At 37.1% G+C, this 21001-nt stretch overlaps 1 protein-coding gene across 6 annotated transcripts in view; it reads right to left on the bottom strand.

The window, feature by feature from the left end:
- The window catches only part of COL4A5 (collagen type IV alpha 5 chain), a 414777-nt gene that overhangs the window by 179817 nt on the left and 213959 nt on the right, over positions 1–21001 (bottom strand). For all 6 annotated transcript variants that reach the window (XM_037821236.1, XM_037821237.1, XM_037821239.1 and 3 more), the window contains exons 7-10: positions 19907–19960; positions 19521–19547; positions 9555–9635; positions 7429–7491 (exon numbers count right to left, since the gene is read on the bottom strand). In XM_037821236.1, the coding sequence (XP_037677164.1) occupies positions 7429–7491; positions 9555–9635; positions 19521–19547; positions 19907–19960 (225 nt within the window). The remainder of the gene's footprint in view (positions 1–7428; positions 7492–9554; positions 9636–19520; positions 19548–19906; positions 19961–21001) is intronic.

Here is a 21001-nt window from a genome sequence, read left to right as displayed (position 1 = left end):
GCAAATGCCACGAGGCCAAAAACAACAGAAAATTATAAAGCATATGAAAAAACCAGACGATATGGATAACCCAAGCCCAAGCACCCAAATCAAAAGACCAGAAGAGACACAGCACCTAGAGCAGCTACTCAAAGAACTAAAGATGAACAATGAGACCATAGTACGGGATATGAAGGAAATCAAGAAGACTCTAGAAGAGCATAAAGAAGACATTGCAAGACTAAATAAAAAAATGGATGATCTTATGGAAATTAAAGAAACTGTTGACCAAATTAAAAAGATTCTGGACACTCATAGTACAAGACTAGAGGAAGTTGAACAACGAATCAGTGACCTGGAAGATGACAGAATGGAAAATGAAAGCATAAAAGAAAGAATGGGAAAAAAAATTGAAAAAATCGAAATGGACCTCAGGGATATGATAGATAATATGAAACGTCCAAATATAAGACTCATTGGTGTCCCAGAAGGGGAAGAAAAGGGTAAAGGTCTAGGAAGAGTATTCAAAGAAATTGTTGGGGAAAACTTCCCAAATCTTCAAAACAACATAAATACACAAATCATAAATGCTCAGCGAACCCCAAATAGAATAAATCCAAATAAACCCACTCCGAGACATATACTGATCACACTGTCAAACACAGAAGAGAAGGAGCAAGTTCTGAAAGCAGCAAGAGAAAAGCAATTCACCACATACAAAGGAAACAGCATAAGACTAAGTAGTGACTACTCAGCAGCCACCATGGAGGCGAGAAGGCAGTGGCACGATATATTTAAAATTCTGAGTGAGAAAAATTTCCAGCCAAGAATACTTTATCCAGCAAAGCTCTCCTTCAAATTTGAGGGAGAGCTTAAATTTTTCACAGACAAACAAATGCTGAGAGAATTTGCTAACAAGAGACCTGCCCTACTGGAGATACTCAAGGGAGCCCTACAGACAGAGAAACAAAGACAGGACAGAGAGACTTGGAGAAAGGTTCAGTACTAAAGAGATTCGGTATGGGTACAATAAAGGATATTAATAGAGAGAGGGAAAAATATGGCAAACATAAACCAAAGGATAAGATGACCGATTCAAGAAATTCCTTCACGGTTTTAACGTTGAATGTAAATGGACTAAACACCCCAATTAAAAGATATAGATTCGCAGAATGGATCAGAAAAAATGAACCATCAATATGTTGCATACAAGAGACTCATCTTAGACACAGGGACACAAAGAAACTGAAAGTGAAAGGATGGAAAAAAATATTTCATGCAAGCTACAGCCAAAAGAAAGCAGGTGTAGCAATATTAATCTCAGATAAAATAGACTTCAAATGCAGGGATGTTTTGAGAGACAAAGAAGGCCACTACATACTAATAAAAGGGGCAATTCAGCAAGAAGAAATAACAATCGTAAATGTCTATGCACCCAATCAAGGTGCCACAAAATACATGAGAGAAACACTGGCAAAACTAAAGGAAGCAATTGATGTTTCCACAATAATTGTGGGAGACTTCAACACATCACTCTCTCCTATAGATAGATCAACCAGACAGAAGACCAATAAGGAAATTGAAAACCTAAACAATCTGATAAATGAATTAGATTTAACAGACATATACAGGACATTACATCCCAAATCACCAGGATACACATACTTTTCTAGTGCTCACGGAACTTTCTCCAGAATAGATCATATGCTGGGACATAAAACAAGCCTCAATAAATTTAAAAAGATTGAAATTATTCAAAGCACATTCTCTGACCACAATGGAATACAATTAGAAGTCAATAACCATCAGAGACTTAGAAAATTCACAAATACCTGGAGGTTAAACAACACACTCCTAAACAATCAGTGGGTTAAAGAAGAAATAGCAAGAGAAATTGCTAAATATATAGAGACGAATGAAAATGAGAACACAACATACCAAAACCTATGGGATGCAGCAAAAGCAGTGCTAAGGGGGAAATTTATAGCACTAAATGCATATATTAAAAAGGAAGAAAGAGCCAAAATCAAAGAACTAATGGATCAACTGAAGAAGCTAGAAAATGAACAGCAAACCAATCCTAAACCAAGTACAAGAAAAGAAATAACAAGGATTAAAGCAGAAATAAATGACATAGAGAACAAAAAAACAATAGAGAGGATAAATATCACCAAAAGTTGGTTCTTTGAGAAGATCAACAAGATTGACAAGCCCCTAGCTAGACTGACAAAATCAAAAAGAGAGAAGACCCAAATAAACAAAATAATGAATGAAAAAGGTGACATAACTGCAGATCCTGAAGAAATTTAAAAAATTATAAGAGGATACTATGAACAACTGTATGGCAACAAACTGGATAATGTAGAGGAAATGGACAATTTCCTGGAAACATATGAACAACCTAGACTGACCAGAGAAGAAATAGAAGACCTCAACCAACCCATCACAAGCAAAGAGATCCAATCAGTCATCAAAAATCTTCCCACAAATAAATGCCCAGGGCCAGATGGCTTCACAGGGGAATTCTACCAAACTTTCCAGAAAGAACTGACACCAATCTTACTCAAACTCTTTCAAAACATTGAAGAAAATGGAACACTACCTAACTCATTTTATGAAGCTAACATCAATCTAATACCAAAACCAGGCAAAGATGCTACAAAAAAGGAAAACTACCGGCCAATCTCCCTAATGAATATAGATGCAAAAATCCTCAACAAAATACTTGCAAATCGAATCCAAAGACACATTAAAAAAATCATACACCATGACCAAGTGGGGTTCATTCCAGGCATGCAAGGATGGTTCAACATAAGAAAAACAATCAATGTATTACAACACGTTAACAAGTCAAAAGGGAAAAATCAATTGATCATCTCAATAGATGCTGAAAAAGCATTTGACAAAATCCAACATCCCTTTTTGATAAAAACACTTCAAAAGGTAGGAATTGAAGGAAACTTCCTCAACATGATAAAGAGCATATATGAAAAACCCACAGCCAGCATAGTACTCAATGGTGAGAGACTGAAAGCCTTCCCTCTAAGATCAGGAACAAGACAAGGATGCCCGCTGTCACCACTGTTATTCAACATTGTGCTGGAAGTGCTAGCCAGGGCAATCCGGCAAGACAAAGAAATAAAAGGCATCCAAATTGGAAAAGAAGAAGTAAAACTGTCATTGTTTGCAGATGATATGATCTTATATCTAGAAAACCCTGAGAAATCAACGATACACCTACTAGAGCTAATAAACAAATTTAGCAAAGTAGCGGGATACAAGATTAATGCACATAAGTCAGTCATGTTTCTATATGCTAGAAATGAACAAACTGAAGAGACACTCAAGAAAAAGATACCATTTTCAATAGCAACTAAAAAAATCAAGTACCTAGGAATAAACTTAACCAAAGATGTAAAAGACCTATACAAAGAAAACTACATAACTCTACTAAAAGAAATAGAAGGGGACCTTAAAAGATGGAAAAATATTCCATGTTCATGGATAGGAAGGCTAAATGTCATTAAGATGTCAATTCTACCCAAACTCATCTACAGATTCAATGCAATCCCAATCAAAATTCCAACAACCTACTTTCCAGACTTGGAAAAGCTAGTTATCAAATTTATTTGGAAAGGGAAGATGCCTCGAATTGCTAAAGACACTCTAAAAAAGAAAAACGAAGTGGGAGGACTTACACTCCCTGACTTCGAAGCTTATTATAAAGCCACAGTTGCCAAAACAGCATGGTACTGGCACAAAGATAGACATATAGATCAATGGAATCGAATTGAGAATTCAGAGATAGACCCTCAGATCTATGGCCGACTGATCTTTGATAAGGCCCCCAAAGTCACTGAACTGAGCCATAATGGTCTTTTCAACAAATGGGGCTGGGAGAGTTGGATATCCATATCCAAAAGAATGAAAGAGGACCCCTACCTCACCCCCTACACAAAAATTAACTCAAAATGGACCAAAGATCTCAATATAAAAGAAAGTACCATAAAACTCCTAGAAGATAATGTAGGAAAACATCTTCAAGACCTTGTATTAGGCGGCCACTTCCTAGACTTTACACCCAAAGCGCAAGCAACAAAAGAGAAAATAGATAAATGGGAACTCCTCAAGCTTAGAAGTTTCTGCACCTCAAAGGAATTTCTCAAAAAGGTAAAGAGGCAGCCAACTCAATGGGAAAAAATTTTTGGAAACCATGTATCTGACAAAAGACTGATATCTTGCATATACAAAGAAATCCTACAACTCAATGACAATAGTACAGACAGCCCAATTATAAAATGGGCAAAAGATATGAAAAGACAGTTCTCTGAAGAGGAAATACAAATGGCCAAGAAACACATGAAAAAATGTTCAGCTTCACTAGCTATTAGAGAGATGCAAATTAAGACCACAATGAGATACCATCTAACACCGGTTAGAATGGCTGCCATTAAACAAACAGGAAACTACAAATGCTGGAGGGGATGTGGAGAAATTGGAACTCTTATTCATTGTTGGTGGGACTGTATAATGGTTCAGCCACTCTGGAAGTCAGTCTGGCAGTTCCTTAGAAAACTAGATATAGAGCTACCATTCGATCCAGCGATTGCACTTCTCGGTATATACCCGGAAGATCGGAAAGCAGTGACACGAACAGATATCTGCACGCCAATGTTCATAGCAGCATTATTCACAATTGCCAAGAGATGGAAACAACCCAAATGTCCTTCAACAGATGAGTGGATAAATAAAATGTGGTATATACACACGATGGAATACTACGCGGCAGTAAGAAGGAACGATCTCGTGAAACATATGACAACATGGATGAACCTTGAAGACATAATGCTGAGCGAAATAAGCCAGGCACAAAAAGAGAAATATTATATGCTACCACTAATGTGAACTTTGAAAAATGTAAAACAAATGGTTTATAATGTAGAATGTAGGGGAACTAGCAGTAGAGAGCAATTAAGGAAGGGGGAACAATAATCCAAGAAGAACAGATAAGCTATTTGACGTTCTGGGGATGCCCAGAAATGACTATGGTCTGTTGATTTCTGATGGATATAGTAGGAACAAGTTCACAGAAATGTTGCTATATTATGTAACTTTCTTGGGGTAAAGTAGGAACATGTTGGAAGTTAAGCAGTTATCTTAGGTTAGTTGTCTTTTTCTTACTCCCTTGTTATGGTCTCTTTGAAATGTTCTTTTATTGTATGTTTGTTTTCTTTTTTTTTTTTCATACAGTTGATTTAAAAAAGAAGGGAAAGTTAAAAAAAAAAAAAAAAGAAAGAAAAACAAGGAAAAAAAAAAAAGATGTAGTGCCCCCTTGAGGAGCCTGTGGAGAATGCGGGGGTATTCGCCAACCCCACCCCGATGGTTGCTAACATGACCACAGACATAGGGGACTGGTGGTTTGATGGGTTGAGCCCTCTACCATAGGTTTTACCCTTGGGAGGACGGTTGCTGCAAGGGAGAGGCTAGGCCTCCCTATATTTGTGCCTAAGAGTCTCCTCCTGAATGCCTCTTTGTTGCTCAGATGTGGCCCTCTCTCTCTGGCTAAGCCAACTTGAAAGGTGAAATCACTGCCCTTCCCCCTACGTGGGATCAGACACCCAGGGGAGTGAATCTCCCTGGCAACGTGGAATATGACTCCCGGGGAGGAATGTAGACCTGGCATCGTGGGACGGAGAACATCTTCTTGACCAAAAGGGGGATGTGAAAGGAAATGAAATAAGCTTCAGTGGCAGAGAGATTCCAAAAGGAGCCGAGAGGTCACTGTGGTGGGCACTCTTACGCACACTTTAGACAACCCTTTTTAGGTTCTAAAGAATTGGGGTAGCTGGTGGTGGATACCTGAAACTATCAAACTACAACCCAGAACCCATGAATCTCGAAGACAGTTGTATAAAAATGTAGCTTATGAGGGGTGACAATGGGATTGGGAAAGCCATAAGGACCACACTCCACTTTGTCTAGTTTATGGATGGATGTGTAGAAAAGTAGGGGAAGGAAACAAACAGACAAAGGTACCCAGTGTTCTTTTTTACGTCAATTGCTCTTTTTCACTCTAATTATTATTCTTGTTATTTTTGTGTGTGTGCTAATGAAGGTGTCAGGGATTGATTTAGGTGATGAATGTACAACTATGTAATGGTACTGTAAACAATCGAAAGTACAATTTGTTTTGTATGACTGCGTGGTATGTGAATATATCTCAATAAAATGATGATTAAAAAAAAAAAAAAAAAAAACTAAATAGGCATTTCTCTGCCGAAGTATATCACTTCTTAATCTCAATGGACCTATTTATTTACATTTTATACTTTGGTGGCATTTCTAAGATTTTGCTGCACCTGTTGAATCAGGGCTAATGAAGGGGCATTCAGAAATGTAAAGTGAGTCACTAAAGTGGCCACAAGGGTTAAGGAAATTCAAGGTCTAACAACACAACCAGGGATACTAATGTTGCAACAACAGAATTAGGAAAAAGTGCCACAGTACAGGTTCTTATGCTTTGCAGAAGGTCTATGCCTAAAGCAAAATAAGCAAGCTTTTATAATCCTCTCCCAAAGAACTCCAGGAAAGCAGAAATCACAATCTTTTCCGGTAATTTCTTCTAGTATTTACCAAACCTTATTTCCTTCATTCAAGAATAGAGGACCAATTGTCACAAGCAATCTATAAAGGCATAATGAAAACTGTCACTTAAATGTACAGTAGATGAGAGATAGCGTGGCACATGAGAAATTACTTTGACTGAAATACAATTTTCTTGTCCTTTTTAAAGAGGGAAACAACAAGACTCTAAGTCCAAAGCATGACTTGAATGAAATCTAAGTGTTACAGGGGTAAAAATACTTCAAATTGATTAGGGGGAAAGATGAATGGCCATAGAAGGAAGTAAAGTAAGAGGACTGGTTGCACTTTCAGGGTCTTTGGAAGTTTTTGCTTCTGTTCTGGTTTACACAAATCCATTATCCTGTTGAATAGTGATCCACTCTTCTCACCAATCCTACTGTATTGTCCAAGACCCCTAAGAAATGCAAGCTACTGCTTTATGTGAATCTGTTTATGTTCTTCTTAAACAGTAAACTGTAGTTTGAAAGAACACATTTCATCAAGGGCTTAGAAAACTTCCTTAGAAGAAAAGACTTCATGAGATGATCAGAATCAACTGCTACATTGACACATCAAGAGAAAACCAACAAAATAATTTAAATATTTCCTTTTATTTACCCTCATTTCTTCCCCCTGTAAAATGGAGGTATTACTTAACACACATATCATTCACTATAACATTGTGAAATCTCCCTTAAATAAGAAAATTATAGATTATGAACTTTGAAGATGCATTATATTTGCAAGTAATATAAATAACATTAATATTTGTGAAAAAAGTTCAAAAGAAAAGGAGGCAAAATGAAATTACAAAAGGAAGCTTACCACCAAACCTGGTGGTCCTGGGGGACCAAGTGGCCCTGGTATACCAGTGGGACCAGCTGGACCCTGTTAAAGAGAGCAAAGAAAAAGATGAAGGGGAAAAAAAAAAAAGCCGCTCACTGTATCTTACAAGAACAAAATGGATGAAATTTAAGCTTAAGTTTTTGCTGGAATTCTGTTCTACAATTCTATAATTCTTAAGTATTATAAGTAAATTTAAAGTGTATAAGAATAAAAGGATTAAATAATCATATAGAAATTCAACTAAACAGGAATGGATGCAGCATTCAGAAAGTTTATGTTTTACAGTGGCAGATAAAAATGTAATATAAACACATAATAAGGAAGTTTTAAAAATAAAAAGTGGAAATTTATTGGAACTTTTGTGCTAGAAATGGTAAGAAAAAGACTACTACTTTCAGAGTAGCTTCTCTAATTTTAAAATAAAAAGTAAATAAGATTAAAAGTGAAGAGGAAAGTGAGAATAACTAGGAAAAAAGATCAGGGGATGATGCAACTGTTGTGGAACACAATTTAGCATCTTAAAAAGTTGAAAATTTTTCTGAGCTGCAATCCAGCAATTCTATATGTTTGTCTAAATTCCAAATTGTTTTGTAATTTTAATAAAACTCAAAAATAACCAAAATATCCAAAAACAGGAAATAAGAAAAACAAATTATAGTATTTTCACACAATGAAATGTAATACAGAAGTAAAACACAATAAGGAAATAACTGAAACTATGGTATTGTAATGCATAACATTTTTGGAAATTTACTATTTAATTACTTGTTAAACTATACTTTGAAAGCTACTACCCTTTTGCATATATGTTATATTTCACAATAAGGAAATAACTGAAACTGTGGAACTGCAACCCATAACATTCTTTGAAATTTGCTAAGTACTTGTTAAATTGCACTTGGAAAGTTATCACTTCTATGTATATATGTCATATTCCACAATAATAAAAATATATTAAAAAAAGAAGTAAAACAGAATGAACTTCAGCCACATACAGTAACATGGATAAATCTTAACATATCAAGTAGAAAAACAATTTGCAGAAAACTGCATAAAATAATCTCTTATTCTAATAAAGCTAAACTGAATACTCTTGTTCAGGGAAACATAGAAATATAATAAAACTTTTTAAAATACAGTGGAAAACTCAGGATAGTAGTTACTTCCTAGGGGGAATGCAGAAGATGTGACTGCAAAGGAACACACAGGTTGATTCAAAATTATTTGTAATGCTCTGATAACTAAACGTTTTGTTGGATTCATAAGTGTTCATATGGTAATTATGTTTCATAATTTACATGTATTTTACATGTATTCTTTTGGTATTTTAAAAATACTAAGTAATAAAAATATATGAAAGATAAAGGACAAGACTGACAATACTTAAGAGGGTATAGATAGGTGATGTTAAGTCAAATGAGGAAAGACAAAGTACATAATGAAAAATTCCCCAACACTGTATCTTAGTGACCAAATGTTAGAAAGTATTAAGATTTTATGGCAAAGGGATCAATTCTTGTGGAATATAACCCCCAAGAAATTGACTTCTTAATTTATAAATCCTCAAAAGGCATTGCTATCTCTTTGCATGCTATCTATAGGCTGGCATAATCTTTTTTTCTTAAAATTACATTTGATTTTCACCATGCATAAATTTTATTCCTTCAGCTTTTGAAGTATGTTCATATCTTATGCATAACTGATAATGTTACAAACGATGGCTTTTAACATCTTAAATGGGAGACCTACAATTTTTATTTTTAATCACATCATTTACAATTATCAAGAGTACTCCCACCACTCTGCTGCTGCCCACAACCTAAGAATAAGAAAATAGAAACCAATTTCTGCCTCCAATCCCACAAACAAAAATTTTCATGGGAACTGGATAGAAAGTAGAAGAACAAAGCAGAGCTCATTTGAATTCTTTCTGGCCCAGACTGCTTTTATTTTCAGGTACAAAGTACATGTAATATCTAGCAAACTTCAGATGATAATTTCTATGACTAAAATTGAGGGTACAAGAAGTTGAGGAGGAAAAAAAGTGATGCTGTGATCTTCTAATTTAATCAACACAGCAAAAAAGAATATCACTGGAAACTTACTTGTATTCCAGGAGGACCCGGATATCCTGGATTACCCTTTGGTCCTGGCAGTGATGACATAATTATACTACCTGGTTCCCCCTAAAAGAAACCAACAACAGACATTAAGTAAGAGTTATTACATGTGAAAACTGGTGAAAGTAAAAAATATGATCTGAGAATTCAATTTGTCACATAAATATTCTACTAGACTATTAAATCATCTCAGTAATTAAAATGAATAAATTTGCCTTTTAAAGGAAAATGAGAAAGTGGCCAAAGTTTACTACAATATGGTAGATTTATTAAGAGCCTGTAGTAACTTCAGTTATTCATTCATTAAAAATACTTAGTAAATATTAAGTATTTGCCAAAAAATTGTTCTAGGCTCTAGATATTCAGTAGTGAAGAACATAAACAAGGCCTCTGCTCTCATGGAAATAACAGTATAATGGGGGAAAGCATGTAAACAAATGATATGTTAAGGGCTATGAAGATAACATGGTACAGTGAGAGATAAATAAATAGTGGAGGAAATTACTTTAGCTTGGGTAGTCAAAGAAAGGCAATTCAGGCTGAAGGTAACATTCAGGCTGAGAGCTGAAGGATAATAAGGACTGAACTGGGTGAAATGAGGAGGAAGAATGTTAGGCAGTATAAACAGCATGTACAAAGGATCCAAAAGGCAAGCGAGTTTGGCACATTCATATAAGTGAATGCAGACTGGTGTGATCAGTGAGCCAAGGGAAAAGTAGTTTAAGGAAATGGCTGGAAATGTAGACAAGGGCCAGAACATGAAGGTCTTGCAGGCCATGGAAAGGACTGCGGACTTTAGCTTAGATGCAGTGGGAAGCCCCTGAAGATTTATAAGCAGAATGATTACATGATTGATTTCAGTTTTTAAAAGATAATTCTCGGCTGCTTTGCAGAGAATAAATCAGGCTGGGAGGTGAAGGGTAATAACGAAAACAGGGACTAGTTAAGAGTCTGCTGCAGTAGTCCAAATAAGACATTACAGCTAATGTGGTGGCAGTAGAGATGCAGAGAAGCGGATGAATTTAAGATATGTTTAACAGGTACAATTAACATTAGTTAGTGATACATGGCATGAGAAGGTGTGCAAAGTAATTAAATATGTAAATACTAAGTCTCAGGTATTTGGAGTCATGTAAAAGTGTACATAAAATATAGCTATGGAGGCGGGGCAAGATGGCAGACTGGTGAGCTGTATGTTTTAGTTACTCCTCCAGGAAAGTAGGTAGAAAGCCAGGAACTGCGTGGACTGGACACCACAGAGCAATGTGTCTTGGGGCATACTTCATACAACACTCATGAAAACGTGGAACTGCTGAGATCAGCGAAATCTGTAAGTTTTTGCGGCCAGGGGATCCGCGCCCCTCCCTGCCAGGCTCAGTCCCGTGGGAGGAGGGGCTGTCAGCTCCAGGAAGGAGAAGGGAGAACTGCAGTGGCAGCCCTTATCGGAAACTCATTCTACTGATCCAAACTCCAACCATAGATAGACTGAGACCAGACACCAGAGAATCTGAGAGCAGCCAGCCCAGCAGAGAGGAGACAGGCATAGAAAAAAAATAACACGAAAAACTCCAAAATAAAAGCGGAGGATTTTTGGAGTTCTGGTGAACATAGAAAGGGGAAGGGCAGAGCTCAGGCCCGAGCTCAGGCCCTGAGGCGCATATGCAAATCCCGAAGAAAAGCTGATCTCTCTGCCCTGTGGACCTTTCCTTAATGGCCCTGGTTGCTTTGTCTCTTAGCATTTCAATAACCCATTAGATCTCTGAGGAAGGCCCTTTTTTTTTTCTTTTTTTTTTTAATCCTTTTTTCTTTTTCTAAAACAATTACTCTAAGAAGCCCAATACAGAAAGCATCAAAGACTTGCAATTTGGGCAGGTCAAGTCAAGAGCAGAACTAGGAGAGCTCTGAGACAAAACGCAATAATCCAGTGGCTGAGAAAATTCACTAAACACCACAACTTCCCAAGAAAAGGGGGGTGTCCGCTCACAGCCACCATCCTGGTGGACAGGAAACACTCCTGCCCATCGCCAGCCCCATAGTCCAGAGCTGCCCCAGACAACCCAGTGTGACGGAAGTGCTTCAAATAACAGGCACATACCACAAAACTGGGCGTGGACATTAGCCTTCCCTGCAACCTCAGCTGATTGTTCCAGAGTTTGGGAAGGTAGAGCAGTGTGAATTAACAAAGCCCCATTCAGCCATCATTTCAGCAGACTGGGAGCCTCCCTACACAGCCCAGCAGCCCAGAACTGCCCTGGGGGGACGGCACTCACCTGTGACATAGCACAGTCATCCCTCAACAGAGGACCCGGGGTGCACGGCCTGGAAGAGGGGCCCACTTGCAAGTCTCAGGAGCCATACGCCAATACCAAGGACTTGTGGGTCAGTGGCAGAGACAAACTGTGGCAGGACTGAACTGAAGGATTAGACTATTGCAGCAGCTTTAAAACTCTAGGATCACCAGGGAGATTTGATTGTTAGAGCCACCCCCCCGTCCCTGACTGCCGAGAAACACGCCCCATATACAGGGCACGCAACACCAACTACACACGCAAGCTTGGTACACCAATTGGACCCCACAAAACTCACTCCCCCACTCACCAAAAAGGCTAAGCAGGGGAGAACTGGCTTGTGGAGAACAGGTGGCTCGTGGACGCCACCTGCTGGTTAGTTAGAGAAAGTGTACTCCACGAAGCTGTAGATCTGATAAATTAGAGATAAGGACTTCAATTGGTCTACAAATCCTAAAAGAACCCTATCAAGTTCAGCAAATGCCACGAGGCCAAAAACAACAGAAAATTATAAAGCATATGAAAATACCAGACGATATGGATAACCCAAGCCCAAGCACCCAAATCAAAAGACCAGAAGAGACACAGCACCTAGAGCAGCTACTCAAAGAACTAAAGATGAACAATGAGACCATAGTATGGGAGACAAAGGAAATCAAGAAGACCCTAGAAGAGCATAAAGAAGACATTGCAAGACTAAATAAAAAAATGGATGATCTTATGGAAATTAAAGAAACTGTTGACCAAATTAAAAAGATTCTGGACACTCATAGTACAAGACTAGAGGAAGTTGAACAACGAATCAGTGACCTCGAAGATGACAGAATGGAAAATGAAAGCATAAAAGAAAGAATGGGGAAAAAAATTGAAAAAAATCGAAATGGACCTCAGGGATATGATAGATAATATGAAACGTCCAAATATAAGACTCATTGGTGTCCCAGAAGGGGAAGAAAAGGGTAAAGGTCTAGGAAGAGTATTCAAAGAAATTGTTGGGGAAAACTTCCCAAATCTTCAAAACAACATAAATACACAAATCATAAATGCTCAGCGAACCCCAAATAGAATAAATCCAAATAAACCCACTCCAAGACATATACTGATCACACTGTCAAACACAGAAGAGAAGGAGCAAGTTCTGAAAGCAGCAAGAGAAAAGCAATTCACCACATACAAAGGAAACAGCATAAGACTAAGTAGTGACTACTCAGCAGCCACTATGGAGGCAAGAAGGCAGTGGCACGATATATTTAAAATTCGGAGTGAGAAAAATTTCCAGCCAAGAATACTTTATCCAGCAAAGCTCTCCTTCAAATTTGAGGGAGAGCTTAAATTTTTCACAGACAAACAAATGCTGAGAGAATTTGCTAACAAGAGACCTGCCCTACTGGAGATACTCAAGGGAGCCCTACAGACAGAGAAACAAAGAAAGGACAGAGAGACTTGGAGAAAGGTTGAGTACTAAAGAGATTCGGTATGGGTACAATAAAGGATATTAATAGACAGAGGGGAAAAATATGACAAACATAAACCAAAGGATAAGATGGCTGATTCAAGAAATGCCTTCACGGTTATAACGTTGAATGTAAATGGATTAAACTCCCCAATTAAAAGATATAGATTCGCAGAATGGATCAAAAAAAATGAACCATCAATATGTTGCATACAAGAGACTCATCTTAGACACAGGGACACAAAGAAACTGAAAGTGAAAGGATGGAAAAAAATATTTCATGCAAGCTACAGCCAAAAGAAAGCAGGTGTAGCAATATTAATCTCAGATAAAATAGACTTTAAATGCAGGGATGTTTTGAGAGACAAAGAAGGCCACTACATACTAATAAAAGGGGCAATTCAGCAAGAAGAAATAATAATCGTAAATGTCTATGCACCCAACCAAGGTGCCACAAAATACATGAGAGAAACACTGGCAAAACTAAAGGAAGCAATTGATGTTTCCACAATAATTGTGGGAGACTTCAACACATCACTCTCTCCTATAGATAGATCAACCAGACAGAAGACCAATAAGGAAATTGAAAACCTAAACAATCTGATAAATGAATTAGATTTAACAGACATATACAGGACATTACATCCCAAATCACCAGGATACACATACTTTTCTAGTGCTCATGGAACTTTCCCCAGAATACATCATATGCTGGGACATAAAACAAGCCTCAATAAATTTAAAAAGATTGAAATTATTCAAAGCACATTCTCTGACCACAATGGAATACAATTAGAAGTCAATAACCATCAGAGACTTAGAAAATTCACAAATACCTGTAGGTTAAACAACACACTCCTAAACAATCAGTGGGTTAAAGAAGAAATAGCAAGAGAAATTGCTAAATATATAGAGACGAATGAAAATGAGAACACAACATACCAAAACCTATGGGATGCAGCAAAAGCAGTGCTAAGGGGGAAATTTATAGCACTAAACGCATATATTAAAAAGGAAGAAAGAGCCAAAATCAAAGAACTAATGGATCAACTGAAGAAGCTAGAAAATGAACAGCAAACCAATCCTAAACCAAGTAGAAGAAAAGAAATAACAAGGATTAAAGCAGAAATAAATGACATACAGAACAAAAAAACAATAGAGAGGATAAATATCACCAAAAGTTGGTTCTTTGAGAAGATCAACAAGATTGACAAGCCCCTAGCTAGACTGACAAAATCAAAAAGAGAGAAGACCCATATAAACAAAATAATGAATGAAAAAGGTGACATAACTGCAGATCCTGAAGAAATTTAAAAAATTATAAGAGGATACTATGAACAACTGTATGGCAACAAACTGGATAATGTAGAGGAAATGGACAATTTCCTGGAAACATATGAACAACCTAGACTGACCAGAGAAGAAATAGAAGACCTCAACCAACCCATCACAAGCAAAGAGATCCAATCAGTCATCAAAAATCTTCCCACAAATAAATGCCCAGGGCCAGATGGCTTCACAGGGGAATTCTACCAAACTTTCCAGAAAGAACTGACACCAATCTTACTCAAACTCTTTCAAAACATTGAAGAAAAGGGAACACTACCTAACTCATTTTATGAAGCTAACATCAATCTAATACCAAAACCAGGCAAAGATGCTACAAAAAAGGAAAACTACCGGCCAATCTCCCTAATGAATATAGATGCAAAAATCCTCAACAAAATACTTGCAAATCGAATCCAAAGACACATTAAAAAAATCATACACCATGACCAAGTGGGGTTCATTCCAGGCATGCAAGCATGGTTCAACATAAGAAAATCAATCAATCTATTACAACACATTAACAAGTCAAAAGGGAAAAATCAATTGATCATCTCAATAGATGCTGAAAAAGCATTTGACAAAATTCAACATCCGTTTTTGATAAAAACACTTCAAAAGGTAGGAATTGAAGGAAACTTCCTCAACATGATAAAGAGCATATATGAAAAACCCACAGCAAGCATAGTACTCAATGGTGAGAGACTGAAAGCCTTCCCTCTAAGATCAGGAACAAGACAAGGATGCCCGCTGTCACCACTGTTATTCAACATTGTACTGGAAGTGCTAGCCGGGGCAATCCGGCAAGACAAAGAAATAAAAGGCATCCAAATTGGAAAAGAAGAAGTAAAACTGTCATTGTTTGCAGATGATATGATCTTATATCTAGAAAACCCTGAGAAATCGACAATACAGCTACTAGAGCTAATAAACAAATTTAGCAAAGTAGCGGGATACAAGGTTAATGCACATAAGTCAGTAATGTTTCTATACGCTAGAAATGAACAAACTGAAGAGACACTCAAGAAAAAGATACCATCTTCAATAGCAACTAAAAAAATCAAGTACCTAGGAATAAACTTAACCAAAGATGTAAAAGACCTATACAAAGAAAACTACATAACTCTACTAAAAGAAATAGAAGGGGACCTTAAAAGATGGAAAAATATTCCATGTTCATGGATAGGAAGACTAAATGCCATTAAGATGTCAATTCTACCCAAACTCATCTACAGATTCAATGCAATCCCAATCAAAATTCCAACAACCTACTTTGCAGACTTGGAAAAGATAGTTATCAAATTTATTTGGAAAGGGAAGATGCCTCGAATTGCTAAAGACACTCTAAAAAAGAAAAACCAAGTGGGAGGACTTACACTCCCTGACTTTGAAGCTTATTATAAAGCCACAGTTGCCAAAACAGCATGGTACTGGCACAAAGATAGACATATAGATCAATGGAATCGAATTGAGAATTCAGAGATAGACCCTCAGATCTATGGCCAACTGATCTTTGATAAGGCCCCCAAAGTCACTGAACTGAGTCATAATGGTCTTTTCAACAAATGGGGCTGGGAGAGTTGGATATCCATATCCAAAAGAATGAAAGAGGACCCCTACCTCACACCCTACACAAAAATTAACTCAAAATGGACCAAAGATCTCAATATAAAAGAAAGTACCATAAAACTCCTAGAAGATAATGTAGGAAAACATCTTCAAGACCTTGTATTAGGCGGCCACTTCCTAGATTTTACACCCAAAGCACAAGCAACAAAAGAGAAAATAGATAAATGGGAACTCCTCAAGCTTAGAAGTTTCTGCACCTCAAAGGAATTTCTCAAAAAGGTAAAGAGGCAGCCAACTCAATGGGAAAAAATTTTTGGAAACCATGTATCTGACAAAAGACTGATATCTTGCATATATAAAGAAATCCTACAACTCAATGACAATAGTACAGTCGGCCCAATTATAAAATGGGCAAAAGATATGAAAAGACAGTTCTCTGAAGAGGAAATACAAATGGCCAAGAAACACATGAAAAAATGTTCAGCTTCACTAGCTATTAGAGAGATGCAAATTAAGACCACAATGAGATACCATCTAACACTGGTTAGAATGGCTGCCATTAAACAAACAGGAAACTACAAATGCTGGAGGGGATGTGGAGAAATTGGAACTCTTATTCATTGTTGGTGGGACTGTATAATGGTTCAGCCACTCTGGAAGTCAGTCTGGCAGTTCCTTAGAAAACTAGATATAGAGCTACCATTCGATCCAGCGATTGCACTTCTCGGTATATACCCGGAAGATCGGAAAGCAGTGACACGAACAGATATCTGCACGCCAATGTTCATAGCAGCATTATTCACAATTGCCAAGAGATGGAAACAACCCAAATGTCCTTCAACAGATGAGTGGATAAATAAAATGTGGTATATACACACGATGGAATACTACGTGGCAGTAAGAAGGAACGATCTGGTGAAACATATGACAACATGGATGAACCTTGAAGACATAATGCTGAGCGAAATAAGCCAGGCACAAAAAGAGAAATATTATATGCTACCACTAATGTGAACTTTGAAAAATGTAAAACAAATGGTTTATAATGTAGAATGTAGGGGAACTAGCAATAGAGAGCAACTAAGGAAGGGGGAACAATAATCCAAGAAGAACAGATAAGCTATTTAACGTTCTGGGGATGCCCAGGAATGACTATGGTCTGTTAATTTCTGATGGATATAGTAGGAGCAAGTTCACAGAAATGTTGCTATATTAGGTAACTTTCTTGGGGTAAAGTAGGAACATGTTGGAAGTTAAGCAGTTATCTTAGGTTAGTTGTCTTTTTCTTACTCCCTTGTTATGGTCTCTTTGAAATGTTCTTTTATTGTATGTTTGTTTTCTTTTTAACTTTTTTTTCATACAGTTGATTTAAAAAAGCAGGGAAAGTTAAAAAAAAAAAAAAAGAAAGAAAAACAAGGAAAAAAAAAAAGATGTAGTGCCCCCTTGAGGATCCTGTGGAGAATGCAGGGGTATTCGCCTACCCCACCTCCATGGTTGTTAACATGACCACAGACATAGGGGACTGGTGGTTTGATGGGTTGAGCCCTCTACCACAGGTTTTACCCTTGGGAAGAAGGTTGCTGCAAAGGAGAGGCTAGGCCTCCCTATGGTTGTGCCTAAGAGCCTCCTCCCGAATGCCTCTTTGTTGCTCAGATGTGGCCCTGTCTCTCTAGCTAAGCCAACTTGAAAGGTGAAATCACTGCCCTCCCCCCTACGTGGGATCAGACACCCAGGGGAGTGAATCTCCCTGGCAACGTGGAATATGACTCCCGGGGAGGAATGTAGACCTGGCATCGTGGGACGGAGAACATCTTCTTGACCAAAAGGGGGATATGAAAGGAAATGAAATAAGCTTCAGTGGCAGAGAGATTCCAAAAGGAGCCGAGAGGTCACTCTGGTGGGCACTCTTATGCACACTTTAGACAACCCTTTTTAGGTTCTAAAGAATTGGGGTAGCTGGTGGTGGATACCTGAAACTATCAAACTACAACCCAGAACCCATGAATCTCGAAGACAGTTGTATAAAAATGTAGCTTATGAGGGGTGACAATGGGATTGGGAAAGCCATAAGGACCACACTCCACTTTGTCTAGTTTATGGATGGATGAGTAGAAAAATAGGGGAAGGAAACAGACAAAGGTACCCAGTGTTCTTTTTTACTTCAATTGCTCTTTTTCACTCTAATTATTATTCTTGTTATTTTTGTGTGTGTGCTAATGAAGGTGTCAGGGATTGATTTGGGTGATGAATGTACCACTATGTAATGGTACTGTAAACAATCGAAAGTATGATTTGTTTTGTATGACTGCGTGGTATGTGAATATATCTCAATATAATGAAGATTAAAAAAAAAAAAAAAAAAAAAAAGGAAACACTTAGGCACTAAGATGATATGTAATATCATAGAAACTGCTTATTATAAAACAAGTGAAAAATAGGATAGAAAATTATACACATAGTATGATTTAAATTGTGCTAAAAGCATTCCACATATTGAAAAATAATGTAAGGAGATTCTATGATTAGCTAATTGGAATTGCATTTGCTAAAAGTTAAGTGATTTTTCCCTTTTTTCTTTTATTCTTCTGTTGCCTTTGTAATAAAAATAAAGTATTATTTTTAAAAATAAAAAAAAATTATAGCTATGAAAAATTTAGAGATGTGGAAGTGAGGAAGGGGCAGGTTTATTTTTTTGATGGGGCAGTTTAATTTTAAAAATGTTAATTTTAATGTCTCAGAGATATTTGAGTGGCAACATCAGAGGACCAAATATTTAATACATGTATCTAACTCAGAAGGGAAGTCTGTTTTGGAGATATCAATGTGGGTATTCAGTAACTAGATAATAATCAATATATAGGCATTAATAATATTACTAGGCATAGAAGAGACAAAGGGGTTAGGATTGTGTCTTGAGAAACTTGCTAGACAGAAAAGAATGAACTTGCATACAAGACAGTAGAATGACCAGAGATGCAGAAGAAAAATGAGTAAAGGGCACTATCACAGACATCAGGGGAAAACTGTGTTTCCAGAGAGAGCAGGTGGTTAACCGTATCAAGGTATAAAATGAGGACTGAAAGGTATCAGAAAAGAAACCTAAATCTGAGATGCGCATTGGGAAGTGTATCAACATATAGATGGTACTTAAAGTCATGAAAACAGAGGAGACGTCTTAGGGAGAGCTTGTAAATGTGCACCCTGCTTCTAGAAGCATCCATTTTAAGAGAGAAATGAGTCATTACCATATTGAAGTTGCAGGCTTTCCAAATATTTTATTCTAAATGTTTACCATCCATAGCATGAGATGCTTACCTTCACACCTGGAATCCCAGGAGGTCCCTATTGTTAAAAATAAAAGGGATTATTGTATATACATATATAGAAGAGAGAGGGGAAGAAGCAAAAGAACATAATGCTCTCCAAATAGAGTCCAAATTGAATAGACTGCTGTAAGATCATTTCTGGGTATTATATATCTCAGGATACTTAGAGCTGACATTTATATTAAATACTTTAGAATCCTTGCTTTTACCCTGCAGAGAGTCATATTACCAGCTTCTTTTTTTTAAAAAAAATCATTCTCTAGTTTACTACTTTAAAATGCACTACTTTGCTCCATGTGACTGCATTGTTTCCTACCACTTCTACTTTTTCTGTTAATTCCTGTGTTTATTGTAATCCCAAATTTTATAACTTACTGGAGGACCCTGTAAACCAGGAAAACCGGGACTGCCTGGAAATCCACGTTCTCCCTAGAAGGGGTTAAAATCATGGAAGAACAAGAAACAAAGCATAACTGTACCAAGAAACAATGACTGAAAAGATTTCTGTAAAAGCCATTTTGAAACATGCCAAAAATTTATTAGCTTTCACTTACCAATTACTTTGATATTAGCTATCCATATCAATTCAACCTTCTAAGATACCTTTATCCCCACACATCAATCCCAATCAGAAATAAAGGAAAAATTTCTACCCCAGGTCATTTTCTTCTGACAAATCCATTTTAAGACAATCACACCTCAGATGACAGGCCATCATCACATTTAATAGTTAATGATTTCCCCCAATTTCCTGCCCACGTATTATATAGATCCTTATTTTTACTGCCCTATTGCACTTTTCTTTTACTGTAAACTATTTCAAATTATTTTCATAAAAAGAAAAATATAGTAGGGAGAATGCCATTAATATCACCAAGAGGACAATAATAGCAATAGTTCTAGCAATTTCAGGTCATTATGTTTCTAGGCACACAATTTTTCTCACTCACTATTGCAAAGTACCAATATGGACATTTGGTTTAGAAAACAAAAGCTAAAATTGCTATAGGAGAACCCCAATGCAATCTCCTTTCACATACCTATAGGCCATAGTAATCCTAGAAACATCTCTGTCAAAAGGCCTAAAAGAGTGAGATTATTACAACTGCATGCCTTTCAGTTACTGTCCAACATTCCTTCCCACCATTTTTTATGCCTGGGGAAAAAAGCCTAGGGAGAAAGGAAGTGGCCTGTATATCGAGTTCAAAAGACAGAAACAGAAAGAACCCATATTCTGGCTCCAGCTCTAGGGCCATTCTATTACTTACATAGTAAGAAATATAAGAAAACCATTAAATTTGAAAGCATCCATAATAAATTCATTTAATTTATTTAAAATTTGTTGCTCACGTAATTGGGAGCCTTAAACGCAAACTAATCATTAGATACACAAACTAATCATTAGACCTGCAAAGGACCTGCTTTACAAAAAGAAATGGAAAATATCCCTTTAACCATATACTTAATTGT

Source organism: Choloepus didactylus, chromosome X, assembly GCF_015220235.1.
Source record: "Choloepus didactylus isolate mChoDid1 chromosome X, mChoDid1.pri, whole genome shotgun sequence".
Taxonomy (NCBI): domain Eukaryota; kingdom Metazoa; phylum Chordata; class Mammalia; order Pilosa; family Megalonychidae; genus Choloepus; species Choloepus didactylus.
Note: the sequence above shows the minus strand (reverse complement) of the source record. Positions and strands in the feature narration are given on the sequence as shown.